Source organism: Rhodamnia argentea, chromosome 10 (assembly GCF_020921035.1).
Source record: "Rhodamnia argentea isolate NSW1041297 chromosome 10, ASM2092103v1, whole genome shotgun sequence".
Taxonomy (NCBI): Eukaryota; Viridiplantae; Streptophyta; class Magnoliopsida; order Myrtales; family Myrtaceae; genus Rhodamnia; species Rhodamnia argentea.
This window is the reverse complement of record NC_063159.1, coordinates 2,588,879-2,602,971: the sequence shown is the minus strand read 5'-3', so window position 1 is coordinate 2,602,971 and position 14,093 is coordinate 2,588,879. Positions and strand designations below refer to the sequence as shown.

General features: G+C 38.9%; 1 protein-coding gene across 4 annotated transcripts; it reads left to right on the top strand.

Annotated features, from left to right (window-relative positions):
- Positions 1-889: 889 nt before the first annotated feature.
- LOC115739862 (ribonuclease II, chloroplastic/mitochondrial) lies at positions 890-9,562 on the top strand. Of its 4 annotated transcripts, none has more exons than XM_048271468.1 (15): positions 891-1,332; positions 1,720-1,879; positions 1,987-2,100; positions 2,177-2,254; positions 2,401-2,532; positions 2,961-3,182; positions 3,467-3,649; positions 3,896-3,958; positions 4,602-4,708; positions 4,788-4,937; positions 5,454-5,613; positions 6,172-6,567; positions 7,307-7,531; positions 8,727-8,915; positions 8,994-9,562. In XM_048271468.1, the coding sequence occupies exons 1-14, from the start codon at positions 1,058-1,060 to the stop codon at positions 8,844-8,846; spliced, it is 2,385 nt and encodes a 794-aa protein (XP_048127425.1). In that variant the 5' UTR covers positions 891-1,057; the 3' UTR covers positions 8,847-8,915; positions 8,994-9,562. The 4 variants fall into 4 exon arrangements, with proteins under 4 accessions (XP_048127424.1, XP_048127425.1, XP_048127423.1 ...); XM_048271466.1 differs by having other exon boundaries at positions 1,717-1,879; XM_048271469.1 differs by lacking the exon at positions 891-1,332 and adding an exon at positions 1,508-1,622.
- The last annotated feature ends 4,531 nt before the right edge of the window (positions 9,563-14,093 follow it).

The window sequence follows — 14,093 nt, the reverse complement described above, 5'->3', positions numbered from 1 at the left end:
CATATCCCTCCCGCTAGTGATTGTCAACCGTTGATTTGCTCGTGATGACCTCTCTTGCTACAACTCTCGGCCTCTTCCTCTTCATTTATCGCATCGACCCACGCAACGATGATCAGAAGCTTATTTTGCCCAGGGGGCTCTCCCTTGGTGTCACTTCCGGTGTCCGTGAACCGGTCTCCCTTGTATTGCCGGTCTTTGCATGTTTTATGTCGCTGTTTCTTTTTATCTCCTGCCCTACTGGCTTTTTGTTTAGCTTTTGCTCTCTCCCCTTGCGGGCTGCTTGACTATGTGCACATTCTTCTAGCTCATGCTTTGTATTTTGCAACCGGCTCACCGTTGAACCCTCTTTGGCACCGACGGTGCCACTCATGGTTCATGGTTTCTTGTGTCCGGTTTTCCACTTGTACCTAGCCTTTTGAAAAGTTCAATACACACTTACCTTACCAAAAAATAATAATAATAATAATAATTAAATAAAAAATAAACTAAAAAAAAAGAGGCAAAACCAACGAGCAATTGGCCGGGTGGCCAGCGACACCGATCGACCCTAGCCTCACTATGGTCGGCCCTTTCAGCATTGAGGGGGTTAATTTTATTTTATAATTTTACAATAAATTACAAAATAAAAACAAAACAAAATAAAAAGCAATCTCATCATTTTTTGTTAACCAAATTGGACGGAGTTAATGGAGGAACTTGATTGTCAATTTGATATGTTGTAGGACTTAATTAGACTTTCTAAAAAATTTAAGACTCAATTACGTTTTCGGCCAAAAAAAATTATATTTTCATGACAAATTTTAGAGTTTGTCAGCAAATACTCCATAAATATATATATAAATAACAAAAATAAGAAAAAGTAGGGGCGAGTAATTTCCTGACCAGCTTGAACCGCAGCAGAAGCAAATCGCTCCGCTCCACACAGAAACGGTCTTGCCTCCATTTCTTCTCTGGCGCAACCGCAACCGCGCACGAAAACGCTTACCCCCGATGCTCGTACGGACATGAATCCCGCCTCCCGCGTCCGCCGCTGATCACCATCGATCGACGGCGAACCATGATGACGATTCGAGCCGCGAACGGCTGCTCCTCCGTGCTTCGCTCCCCTCCCTCTCTCCACGCCTTGCGTCGCCTCTGCTTCTGCTGCCGCCCCCGTGCGCTCCGGACGTCCTCCCACGCTGCGGCAGCGCTCCGGTGCGAGCGGAGCTCGTCCGGCCATGGCAGAGGCGGCGGCGGCGCTGCTCGCAGCTATTGCGTCCACAGCCTCGTCGAGAGCGTCATCGAGGAGCTTAGGGAGTCGCGCCGGCGGAGGCTCGCCTGCTCTGCTTCCAAGTAAAAGTCCTGCTTCCTCTTTTCTTTGCTTGCTTGATTGTGTTTTCCAGCTGGCTTTCTTCAGTAGGACGCTCCTTGATGGTGGGTGGATGAAGCTGTGTAGACGCCTTGTGAGAGGGCCGAAATGATGAGGTCTCTGTGTCCAGTTCGGTCAAATTAGGTTAATTATTGATCTGCATTGGTCAGTCAAGTATTGTTAAGTTGTTGCTTAAGAGTATTTTCTTGTCGGACAAGTTTACCTGAGTTGTCCTCCTGATAGGCTGTTATTTCTTCAGCTCTTGTACACGATGGGGAAATCCCTATTCCTAAGTCTCATTTGAGCTGGTATAGATGATGGCGGCGTGTTACTGCAATAATTTCTGATTGATATTATAATGCTAATCGCAGAATGGCGCTCACCAGCAGTGGAGAACTTTTGGAAGATAAGCTAGTAAACCGAGCACTAGAGAAAGGGTTGCTGCTGGAGTTCAAAAAAGATTCTGAGAAAGTATTGTTGGCAGTCACTCAGAGGCCCGATGGCAAGAAAAATTGGATGGTTTCTGATCAGGTTTTGCTTGATACAACTAAAGCACATAGGTTGCTAGTTGTTGGCACTAAATCTTCGTTGATTAACCAATTTTAAAGCTGCCTAAATCATATTCGGTTTGATGTCAGAATGGTGTCACATCATCGATAAAGCCACAGCAGATTACTTTTATTGTACCGGGTGTTGAAAATTTTGACCAGAAAGAAATTTCAGACTTCGTACAGAGGGCTGAAGATAACTTGGTTAGTTCCTCTTGTATATTCCCAACATGCCCATTTTTCTGTCTAGACTAGTAATTTCTTGTTTGGCTTCATGCAGGACCCGACGTTGCTTGAATTTGCTTGGGTTGAGCTTCTGGAGAAAAACAAGTCAGTAACAGCAGAAGAATTGGCGGAGGTACTATATGATGCATTTTTGGATGCTAGACCCAACTTTTTCTGGTTCACCTTGACATTTCCCCCTTGTCTGACTGTTGTTGAGCAGTTTTTGGATATCAAACGGACCTATGCTGTTTCATTTAATACCCTCTGCTTACTCTACAGATGATCTTTGGCAGTTCAGAACCCTTGGAGAGCTATTGCGCGCATCTTTTGCTTTCAAAGGATGAAATTTACTTCACGATCCTTGAAGCAAAAGGCTCGCGTAGAATTTATGGTCCTCGGCCTGCTGCACAGGTACTTGTTGCTTATCCTACGCTGAGAATGTCTACAATTGGATGGACAGTGGATTGCAGGTGCCATGTGAAGGAATATTCAGTTCTCAGAAACTATTGTTCTTCAAATACATCATGGTAGATTCGATGGAAAATTGATGGAATAGGTAACTTTCTCGTAGGTGACGTACTTATGTCTGAAGAGTGCTGATTCAGTGAAGATGGAGGAAGTTTAGCTTGCATGTCTTCTATTAGATGATATAAGATACCTTGAATTATTCGAGTAAAACTTTAGAAGATTCCTTTTGAGTAGCTTCAACTTAAGTGTACAGAAGGATTTGAAAAATGAAATATTTCTTCCTTTTATCTTTGAAAAACTCTCTCTCTCTCTCTCTCTCTCTCTCTCTCTCTCTCTCTCTTCACACTGGTTATGGCTACATGATATCCTAGGTGGAAGAACAGATGCGTAGGAAGCTTGCACGAGAAGCTGCTGAGAAGGAAATTGAGGAGTTTGTTCAGTTGTTGACATCTGCTAAGTCGATGCCTTTCCCTGCTAAACCTCGGAAATCTACATGGCTTGCGGAAGAGAAAATTCGAAAGAAAATAGAGTCTCTTGAATGTTACGCAATTGATGCATGCAAAAATGATGAGCAGAGGAAATTAGCGGGCGTGGTACATTTCTACATCCATGTTACATTGTTTGGCCCTTTACTTGTCTCTTTGGGGGTGGGGGTATAGAGGTGTCAGGCTTTGATTTCTGGGTTTTTTCACTTGGAATGATGAGGGAGAAAACAACTATTACACTTATAGTTTTTTGGTTGGGTGAAGCAAAATTAGTGTTGCAATTTCATGAGCATCAGTTTTCATTTTAGCTATGGATGCCTTAGGATCGCTTCCATTTTATTGGAATGAATGCAACGTCACATGGTAACCGTTCTTCTCCATTGTTTGGGCAGATCCTGAAGGCAATGGGACTGACAAAAACTGCATCATCTGCAGTGAATCTTCTCATAGATATTGGCTATTTCCCCGTACATGTCAACCTTGATCTGTTAAAACTGAATGTCCACACCGTTCATTCAGATGAGATAATATCAGCTGCTGAGAGTCTTCTGTCACAGTCAGTTGACCTAGATGAGGTATGTATATTTTTTGCTTCACAGTTAATGAAATCACTTTCTAGGTCAGACTTTGTTAAACTAACTTTGTACATAATCTCTCATCTATGGATGATAGAACAATTGCTTCCCCTTTTTTGTGAGTAAGGTTCTAACAACAATGCATTCATGAATAACCACCAAAGTTATGGGGCATTAAGTTTAATTTCTTCATTAAATCCTCAATTTGATTTTTAATCCTTCATTCTTTTTCTTTTTGGAGAGTAGTCTGACCGGAAAGATCTCACTGACCTGAAGGTGTATGCAATCGATGTTGATGAGGCTGATGAGGTAAGCATCGATTGATTTATCATTTGCTTCTTTGAACTATAGTCTCCTATATCTGTTTCTCGGAGATATCATCATATGAGTAAGTGCAAGGAGGCTGCATGTACTTGACTGGGAAATGATATGTAGGAGGGACGCTGGAAGGAACTAAGGGCCTGTTTGATATCAGAAATGTTTCCACATAAGACCTAAAGTTTATATTTTAAAGCTGGTAATATTGGACAGGACCGTTTACAGAGATAAATTACAGAAAGAAAACTCAAACATGACACAACACGATAAACATAGCCCTATATATTGGCACGAATCATGCGAATTAACACGTTTCCATCCTAATTAAACTTTTTGACATAGAGAATCAACATTATGATGTTTGATTCTAACAAATATCTACACTAATTATGAACGCCATTATGACATGCCAACACGAATTGTCAGCCCTACTAAAATTTTCGTGGATGATTGGGAGCTATGAACGACAATAACAGGAACTAACATATTTATCTTCATTGCCTTCTTTCCCATCACGTGTGAACAAAAGGCAAGCAAATTAAAACGTTTTGAATAGATATGCCGTTTTGGAAGAAGAATCAGAGTTTTTCTCGCATGCTGTGAGCTCAAATGGCTAATTGGCGATGATTTGCAGCTTGATGATGCCTTGAGTGCAACAAGATTGCCGGATGGCCGAATCAAAGTTTGGATACATGTTGCAGACCCAGCCAGATTTGTTCGACCAGGAAGCGTAGTTGATAGGTAGTTTTGGTAACTCATTAGTTGATATGGCTGGAAATACTATTTAGAGGTTCATCCTCCGTATCTCTATGATATGTAGGGAAGCGATGAAGCGGGGAACTTCTATTTTCTTGCCTACGGCCACCTATCCAATGTTCCCCGAGAAACTTGCTATGGAGGCACTGAGTTTGAAACAAGGAGAGCTCTGTAATGCTGTTACTGTTTCTGTTGTCCTGCACTCTGATGGAAGGTAATCCCTAGGGCTTTCTGGCCAATTTATCTGCGGCATCTAAGTGCATTGTGTCCAAGTGCTCTCTCTATTTGTCAGAATCTCACATTCTCTGTGACATGGAAACATTTTATGCCATACGTAAATTTAACTCCCGGCCTGGAGCTTCTTAATTTTATGGGTGATTGTCTTACTACTGTAAGAAAAGAGGAGTATGTACTGTGTTCCTCTGGATTATATGCGGTTAAAAGCAAGAACACTGGTATGGAGTCATTTAAGTGGTTAAAAGAGGTAACCCTCTTAATTTTTCCAGGAACACCTCCCGTCAGTGCCATATACGAGGATTATTGAAATGCTTACACTGTTGGAATCTTATCTTGCTATCTGACTATATATATATATATATAGATGCCAGTTTACTTTCTTCAAATTTATCATCTTTATGGTAATGTGGTGTTCCATTCCTCATTTGTGGTCAACTTGTGGATTTTGAATTTCCAAGAGATGATAACACAGTTCAAATTGTGGATGCTATAGCATTGCAGAATTCACAGTTGATAATTCTGTCATCAAACCAACATATATGCTGACCTACGAGAGTGCGTCTGAGCTGATTCATCTGAACTTAGAAGAGGAGATTGAACTGAAAATTCTATCCGAGGCAGCAGTTCTTCGGTTGCGATGGCGTCGACAGCAGGTTGGCCTGATATATTCGACAATATCGACTGCTTCATTTCATGGATGATGAATGTAAATTTTCTGGAGAATCTTATGTATTCTTGAGAGTGCTTCTCCCTGTTTTGGTTGAATCTTAGGTTTTTGGTTGAATTAGTGAAATCAGTTGTCATATATTTGAGGTTTTATTCCACTATTGAAATGCATAAAATTGATATATAAGTCGAATAATTAATGTCTTGAAGCTCTGATTTGAAAATACCTAGCCAGAAAAACAGAAAGCCCTTTGTGTCTTGTGACTTAATGTGCCAAAACAGCCTTTCCTGGTCATATGTATAAAAAACGAAGCATTGTTCAAGAACAGTTTGGTTGTATCATCCATTTATCTTTCCTGAATTTGATACCACGCTCTCATCTATCAGGCCCGGTTTCAAAGATAGATGTAAGAATATATTTCTATGAGCTTCTAGAACATCTAGACTAGAGAGTGACTATAAATACATAAATCTGCAGTAACCTTCCCTTCAGTTGGCTTGATTTATCACGTTTTTGCAAATTTAACATTTGTTGAAAATTTTAGGGTGCAATAGACACAGCAACTCTGGAAACGCGCATAAAGGTGCCTGATCCTGAGGAGCCAGAACCGAAAATAAAACTCTATGTGGAAGACCAAGCTGAGCCTGCAATGAGACTTGTATCTGAAATGATGATACTCTGTGGCGAAGTTATAGCCTCCTATGGTTCTCAAAACAACATTCCCTTGCCTTACAGAGGGCAGCCACAATCGAATATCGATGTATCTGCATTCTCGCACATTCCAGAAGGACCAGTTAGGAGTTCTGCTTTGGTCAAGATTATGCGTGCCGCAGAATTTGACTTCGGGAAGCCTATACGACATGGCGTTCTTGGAATTCCTGGTTATGTTCAATTTACGTCTCCTATCCGTAGATATATGGACCTTCTTGCTCATTATCAGGTGAGTTATTTTATTTTCGTTAAGTCTTAATCAGCCTCACAGAAGTTGGCAAAACTTGAAACACTGAATACCGAACCCTGCCATTAAGAATGAAAAGATGAAAACATTCTCAAGAAGTAAAAAAAATGGCCATAAAAGGAGAAAGATTAATATAGAAGCACTATACTCTGCCTTGGCCATCTTTCCTGCTTATCACAATGGAGAAAGGCCCCAAGAAACACCTAGACATCGCAGTTCACCATCAATTATACTGTCAAGCTTCTGGGAGTTGAGAAGGTCATGGAAGGGGAAGTGTAGCACTTATTCAGTTGGCAGTGTTTTCTATTTCAGGAACTGCTTGTTGTGGACTATTAAAAAAACATGCTATCCCTTGTGATATGATTAAAAAATGGATTTAACAAGCTGTGTTCCCATGCAATGCATTGTTCCGCAAAGATATTTTCATAGTATTGTAATTTACAGTGCTCAAGCTCTTTTTTGTGAATGCAGTATCACCCCGCTTGGTGCCTAATAGTGGATTTTTCTTTATTTATCTTATTTGGTAAATGGGCTCTGAAGCATAATTTCACCAGGATTTAGGAGATTGCTTCCAAGCGCTACTGTCTTTTGATTTTTCTCTAGTGCGATTTTAATGTCATTGTTTTAGCCACAGAAGAATTGTAGAGGATTTTAACCTGTATTTTTTTTTCTGGCTGAGGGCCTATCTGGTTTCTGAAATTAGATTTGTCCACTTGTGCAGCTGAAGGCATTTCTTCGAGGTGAATCTCTCCCTTTTTCAGCGGGACAGCTTGAAGGGATTGCTTCAAGTGTAAATATGAATGCTAGGCTTGCTAAGAAGATCTGCAACATGAGTCTTCGTTATTGGACACTGGAATTTTTGAGAAGGCAACCAAAGGAAAAGAGATATCATGCACTGATTCTAAGATTTATTAAAGACAGAATTGCAGCATTATTGTTGGTTGAGGTGAGCATCCTTCGCAACTTATGGCGTCTTGTGATTATATTGTTGATCATCTCCTGTGTTACATATGTCTGTGCCTGTGTGAGGCAAGTGAGTATATTTAACTTTAATAAGATCTACTAAGCGCTTGTTGCTGGCCTTTAAATTGCTTAATTAAAACGGTTTGTCATTTGGAATCATTAGATTAGATCCTTGACATTGATTTATGAGATGCTTGAGAGTATAGTTCATTCAGTTGGGCTGAGAAATTTATGACGATGACATGATGGGTGATTGTTTCTTTTTATCGTTCTCAAACAAGGAATTTTTTTTTTTTTTTTTTTTTTTTTGAAAAGCAAATAGGGTAAGGACCTTTTCATTTCGTAGTTTCAGTTGAATGGGCTGTAGGAATGATTGGATTTGAAGAGTGTCCCATTCTTCTCCAAGTGCATGCAAGTTTAAATTTTATTGTCTGTCGCTCTAACCCTCTTAACAGAGTAGTTTTTAACTTCTTTATTCTTATGACTCCATCTCCTAGGTCAGTTAAGATGGCTAACTAGCATCTTTAATGTACCTTCCCTTCAGTAAGGATTTAAGAACTGAGCATGTGTTTTTGAACGTCTGCCTTCTATTTGAATGTCAACCTATTTAGACTGGGAAGGGTCGGTTTGTGGATGAGCCTGTCTGATTGCGAAACCCTAAATAGGGAAGGAAATTTGAGAAAGATAATCACAAAAGGAAGGGGTGGGGGAAGGTGACTGCTTTGTAGTGCATTAATATTCATTTCTGAGCGGAATCATGTCTACAACAGCAGTGTGGCATAGGAGGATCCAAGGATTTTCTCATAGAAGGTGGCGAAGTGGCTGAACCACTCACTATGGGACTGCAACTGTGTATATTTCAGTTTTTTGGCTGGATGTTTATTTTAACATGCCAAAACCATCATGTCTATTTTGTTGAGGAACTCATTATGACGTCATATGGTAGATTTGCCTTATACCCAACGTTAAACTAAATGGATTGGTCTAATCTTTCTAAAATAAGGTTATATTCATTTTAGAAAATATTGTTGGCAGAGACAAAAGATCAATTTTCGCAGAGTTGTATGCGCAATTCCTTTTGGAATGGAGAAATTTCAATTTGCTATTTGGTCGTTGTTACATTCCTATCTTGTGAGAACAAGAAAGCTTCTGTTGTAATATCTGGGAATATGTTTCAGGTCGGACTTCAAGCTTCGGCATGGGTGTCTGTGGGGAGGGACATTGGGGATAAAACAGTAGTTCGGGTGGAAGAATCTCATCCACGGGACGATTTTCTTTCTCTCAAGGAGGTCATTTGAGGCATACAGAGATACATTTGAGGGCTATTAACACCTTTCATCACGTTGGGAGTCCATGACTGATTATCAGTAAGCAAGCTTCTGTTCTCATTGTTATTAACATGAATTCAGAGAGTGATTCTTTTCTGAGTTGCTACTGTGGCCCAGTGACACAGAATTGGCAACCCAAAGCCAGCAGACCTCAGCATGTTATATAGCATGGATGATTCACTTTACTCATATAATGAGCCTTTGGGGGCAAAACATCTTTTGAACGAGTTTCTTCACATTGCTGTGCTTTCTGGATGGGTGCTTTGGAGTAATCAGCAGAACCGGGCTGACCGTGAGAGTTAGATTGTCTTTGTGGTTGGTAATTCATCTTGCTCCATCAGGACAGCTAAAGAAAAATCCACCATGCATTGTCCCGAATGCTCACTTCCAACAGGTGATGGCATCCTTTATTCATTCATTCGAGTGCACCTGGTGGTAAATTTGCGCCTGAACTTCTGCGGTTGAAAGAGGTGGTTGGGCATAGGGAAAGTCTCGAGTGTAAATTTTGGCAAGGAAGATTTGGAAAATCCATTTTTTTTGTTGGATCGATTCTGTACTATACAACAATAGACGTAAGCAAAAGGAGGACAAGTTGAAAAGGCAAAGCAAAGCTATTTTCCTTATGCTTCCAAGGGCTTTTACATGATCTTACCAGTGAGTTTGCTGGAGTTTTGTCTTCTGGAATGTTCTGTTTCACCAATGACATGAATTATCACCACATTTATGCTTGTGAACTGGACCTTTTGAATCTCTTTTGTGATTTTTATATGGTCTCCTTGTCCATGACGATGGCTCATTCCGACGGCGATTCTTTCCAAGTGAGGAGCGACTATTTCAATGGCTCGTCACTGAGTTATCCATGGAAGTGCTCAATAGCCTTGGGGGGCCAAATTAGTCGACAACGCTAGAAGGAAATTGGCCGTCACCTCTGCAGTCGATGAGCCTCAAGTCTCGCACCTGGCCAGTGCTGCGAGCCCAGGCGAAGGCTCAAAGATCCCCAGACCCCAGATGTGACAATGCCCTGTGAACTCGGCGAGTCTCGCAACAAACAGATCTGGTGCAATTGTCGCCGAGCATCGACGAGGCAACCAGAGATGACTCGATGAGCGTTGACCATGTGATCGAAGGCTACTGAAGGCTTTATCAAATGGGTAAAACATGAATCCGAAAATGTTAGCGGGGGGCAAGAAAGGTAACTGAGAAAACTCATTAACCCTTAGAGAGACTTTCTGAAAATGCTGAAAGCCCCCACATGCCTTTGGACTTCCAACTTTGTTAATGCTGGTTTTCACTCGATGCTTTCTATTTTTTTTTTTACTAAATGCCCTACCGTTCACTCGGTGGACTTTTAGGAAAGCTGAACTAAATGCAGCCTTAGTCGTTTGACATGCTCTTGCTAAGGAAAAGTTCGTAAATAGTCACTTAGCTAGAACCATTAGGCATTTGGTCCAGTGATCCTTGAACCTAAGCTCAATATACAATGAAGTCCTTGAACTTTTAATTTGTTCAATGTGACCCCTTGAAAATATTTGATGTTGTCTTTCTATTAGTTCAATTTAATGGAATTTGTTGATTTGACTTACAATCTGGTATTCTTTGAATCGAAAGATAGGCAGAACAAAAAAAAAAAAAAAAAGCTACATGTGAATTATCCATGCAAGATATTCAACTCAATCAATCTCCCAAATGTTAATTCTACTATTCCGTGATTAGGTTTCTCCAAATTATGTCACTTTATGAGAAATCTTAACTTAAAGATGCTGATTTTTACAGAAGTTTTTTTTTTCTTTTTTTAATTTTTGATTTACATAGGTTTTAATCTTATTGGGAAGTGGAAATGTGCCGATGGCCAAAATATATGCTCAATCATCATCAAACATGTCACACGGCATTAGGCTAAGATGAGTGGATTGATTTTTGAAATTCCAAAAATACTTGCTTGTATAAAAATAAAAAAAATAAAAATTTCATTTTTTTAAAAAGCTCTTGCAAAATTTCCTTTAAAGGAACGAAGATAGGTGAGCAAGCCATACCATTTTCTAACTCAATTTCCACGTTAGTCTAACATCAATCACATGCAGAAGATTATACATTACCCATTGTCGACAACCGACGGACTGATGCCTTCTAATTTCAGTGAATGAATTAACATGTGAAATCTTTTTCAGAGTACATAAAATAATGAAGTGATTATCAAGAAACTCTTTGTACTTTAAGGAGTACTGTGAAAGTGCCCATTCTGCTAAACGAAAAGTCTATAATAGACCTTATTTCTAATAAAACCTTGAAGTGACTAATGTAGTCTCAAAAAGGCCCTGAGCTCATTGACAGTTCAAGTTACGTGCATCTTACCGCCACTTTTGTGAGATGTACGTGCTCGCCGACCCGCAAGTTCATAATCTTATTTGAAATTAAGTTGGTCAATTCAGAGCTGTATTTGAAACAAGGTACACTCTAAAGCCTATTTGAAAACAACGATCCCATCTTGAGATTTACTTGTTCAGGTGGGTTATTTGTTATAAGAGAAAACCATCTTCATTGGTGTTGGCCCGTAGAGTGCAGAACCATATCCTTAAACGAATGTCAATAACCCTTTTTTAATAGATCAACATCTTTGGAGTTGGTTGTGACTCATAAACACTGATCAGTCCTCTTGATCACTTCAGGTGAAACTTAATGACGTGGGTATGGTGCGAAAAAATCTTCAAAAGGATAATGCAAGTTTTCCTGCAATAGGTTCTTGCTTATTCAAGTGCACTTGGGATATTGAAGAGGTCGTGATAAAACTTATTAAAAAGCACACCACAAATATCGTAACTTTCATAACGCGCCTACTTGGATACCATAACTTTTTTTTCTATCAATTGAGTGCCGTAACTTATATACGCCACTTTCTTAAATGGAGAAAACCACCAAAAAAGTTTTAAATATATTGCAATTGCATCAATTCATTCCTAAACATTTTTAGTGTTTTGCCAATTGAATCCTAAACTTTTTGCATTTTTGTCAATTAGTCCACCTGATGTTAACGTGGCTATTTTTAATTATTTTTTTATTTTTTTTCCTTCTCCCGCTTCCCAATGAGCGGCAAGAGGCGAGGGCAGGTGACAACGAGGACAAACCTCACCGGCCCTCACCTTTGGCCAGTTGATGATCAATTGGAGGAAGAAAGAAAAGAAAAAAATACAAAAAAAGAAAAAAATAATAATTATAGAAAATATTAAAATAGTATTAAAAAATTTTCATGTCGGAGCTGGCTAAAGTTGGTTAGATAGATTGAATTGGCACAAATGCAAAGGGCTTAGGACTCAATTGAAAAATTAAATATTAAGAACTCAATTGGCACAATTACAATAAGTTTATGACTTTTTTTGCAATTTTTCCTATTTAATTGTCGTAACTTTTTTTTTCTATTCATCCGAGTGCCACTTGACTCTTAATTCTTCACTTGAGTACAATAAATTTTCAAAAACGTTCACCACAAGTGCCATGTCACGTAGGATTTCCAGACTTGTGTAAACGTTTTTAAAAACATTGTGACACTCAAGTGAACATTGCGGTAAAAAAAAGTTATGACACACAATTAAGCGTCGTATGAAAGTTACCACACTTGTGATATCCTTATCCCTGGAATTCATGGATCATGTCAAGGGAGTTCACGATCATATATCCCCCATGTAATTGATAAAACAAGGAAAAAGAAAAAGAAAATTTGTTTAATCATAATTGATTAAAGTTGTTGAGAAATAATGTGTCGTTATTCGTAATGTCATGTATAATTCACATGACCATCTCCATAGACAAAATAGTGCGTTAGTACTGTCCAGACCCGTGGTGTCCTCTACAAAACAACTAACGTATGTCTTGCAATTACTTATAAACATGGGGAAGTAAATACTCGTAAACAAGGACATTAGAAGTTCCATAATTATTTTACATAGTAAAATTTAGTACCGCATTTTTTTTTTCATCTTAAACGATTTACTTCACCTAATAATCGCTACATGGTTGTCGAATTAATCTTCTCCAATACTAACACAGTAACACAACATCAATGCCAATTCAATCTTCCCCGCATGTAGAAATTTAGCTGAAAATTGAGTCGTACACACACAAATCCATGTGTGTTTAGGTGCCCTTCAAAGGATTTTCATTCATATTTTTGTGTATTTTCGTGCTCATGTTTCGTTCCAACTATCCGACACAAATTATTTCAATCTACGTGTATTCGTCATTTTGATTGACAATAAGTACATGATTTATGTTCTTACAGCGTCGTTCAATCTGTACAAATGAACAGGGATAAACATTTTTTTAATCTATAAATCGATATAAATGTCTTTTAGGATTTTCTTTTTCGGCAGATATTCATTTTTAATGATTCACATAAAAGGCCAGAAATACTTAATTGAGCAATTTTAAAAAAGTCTAACACTAAAGTGATAATTTAGAAAAATTGTGTCTCTCTTCGCACGATAATTTTGACACTTTTGGGAGCGGGAATTGCCGAGATAATTTATTCGTCTACGCAAGCCGAAATTGATTTTACCATCTAGGTTAATCTTTTTTACAGTGAAATCATATAATTGGTGATTGTCAGGGCACTCAGTTCGAGTAATGATGCATCTAAGCATGTAGTTTGCTTTTACACTACTTAAAATGAAAATGAGACATGAGGAGGATTGTGCTAGAATCAGTTGGCAGCTAGTCCAATAATTCTCCCATAAATAAAAGTCAAGTCAAGTCAATACTACACTAACTTTAACATTTGAGCAACTGATGTTGGTGAGTTTATACGTGGAAAAATTATCCAAAAAATTCTAAATTAGTTGTATTTTGATCAATTCAGTCTTAAATCTTTTAATAGTGCCAATTGAATCCTAAATTTTTTACAATTTGCCAATTTATTTCCTCCCGATAATTTTACCTGAAAATTATTGACTTATACGTTGGCTGTTCTATGTGACACGATCAACGCTAACGTGATTTTTTCTTTTGAAAATTTTCATTTTTTTAAATCAATTTTATATATATATATATATATATATATTTTTTTTTTGTTAAGGGTTGGCTGAAGACTAGCCAAGGCCCGGCAACCCTCGTCGGTCATTGGGTGAGGGCTCGCAGCCCTCACCAGCCATGTCTAGGTTCACGGCCCTTGCTTAGAGCTAGACGAGGACAACAATCATTGCCGCCCAGTCAGCCCTTGATTGAAAA

Excerpts from the sequence above, each read along its gene's own strand:
- LOC115739862 (XM_048271467.1), top strand. The coding sequence starts at position 1,058 with ATGATGACGATTCGAGCCGCGAACGGCTGCTCCTCCGTGCTTCGCTCC. Across the intron at positions 2,255-2,400 it reads CAGCAGAAGAATTGGCGGAG|ATGATCTTTGGCAGTTCAGA; the intron begins GTACTATATGAT and ends CTTACTCTACAG. Across the intron at positions 3,183-3,466 it reads AGAGGAAATTAGCGGGCGTG|ATCCTGAAGGCAATGGGACT; the intron begins GTACATTTCTAC and ends TTGTTTGGGCAG.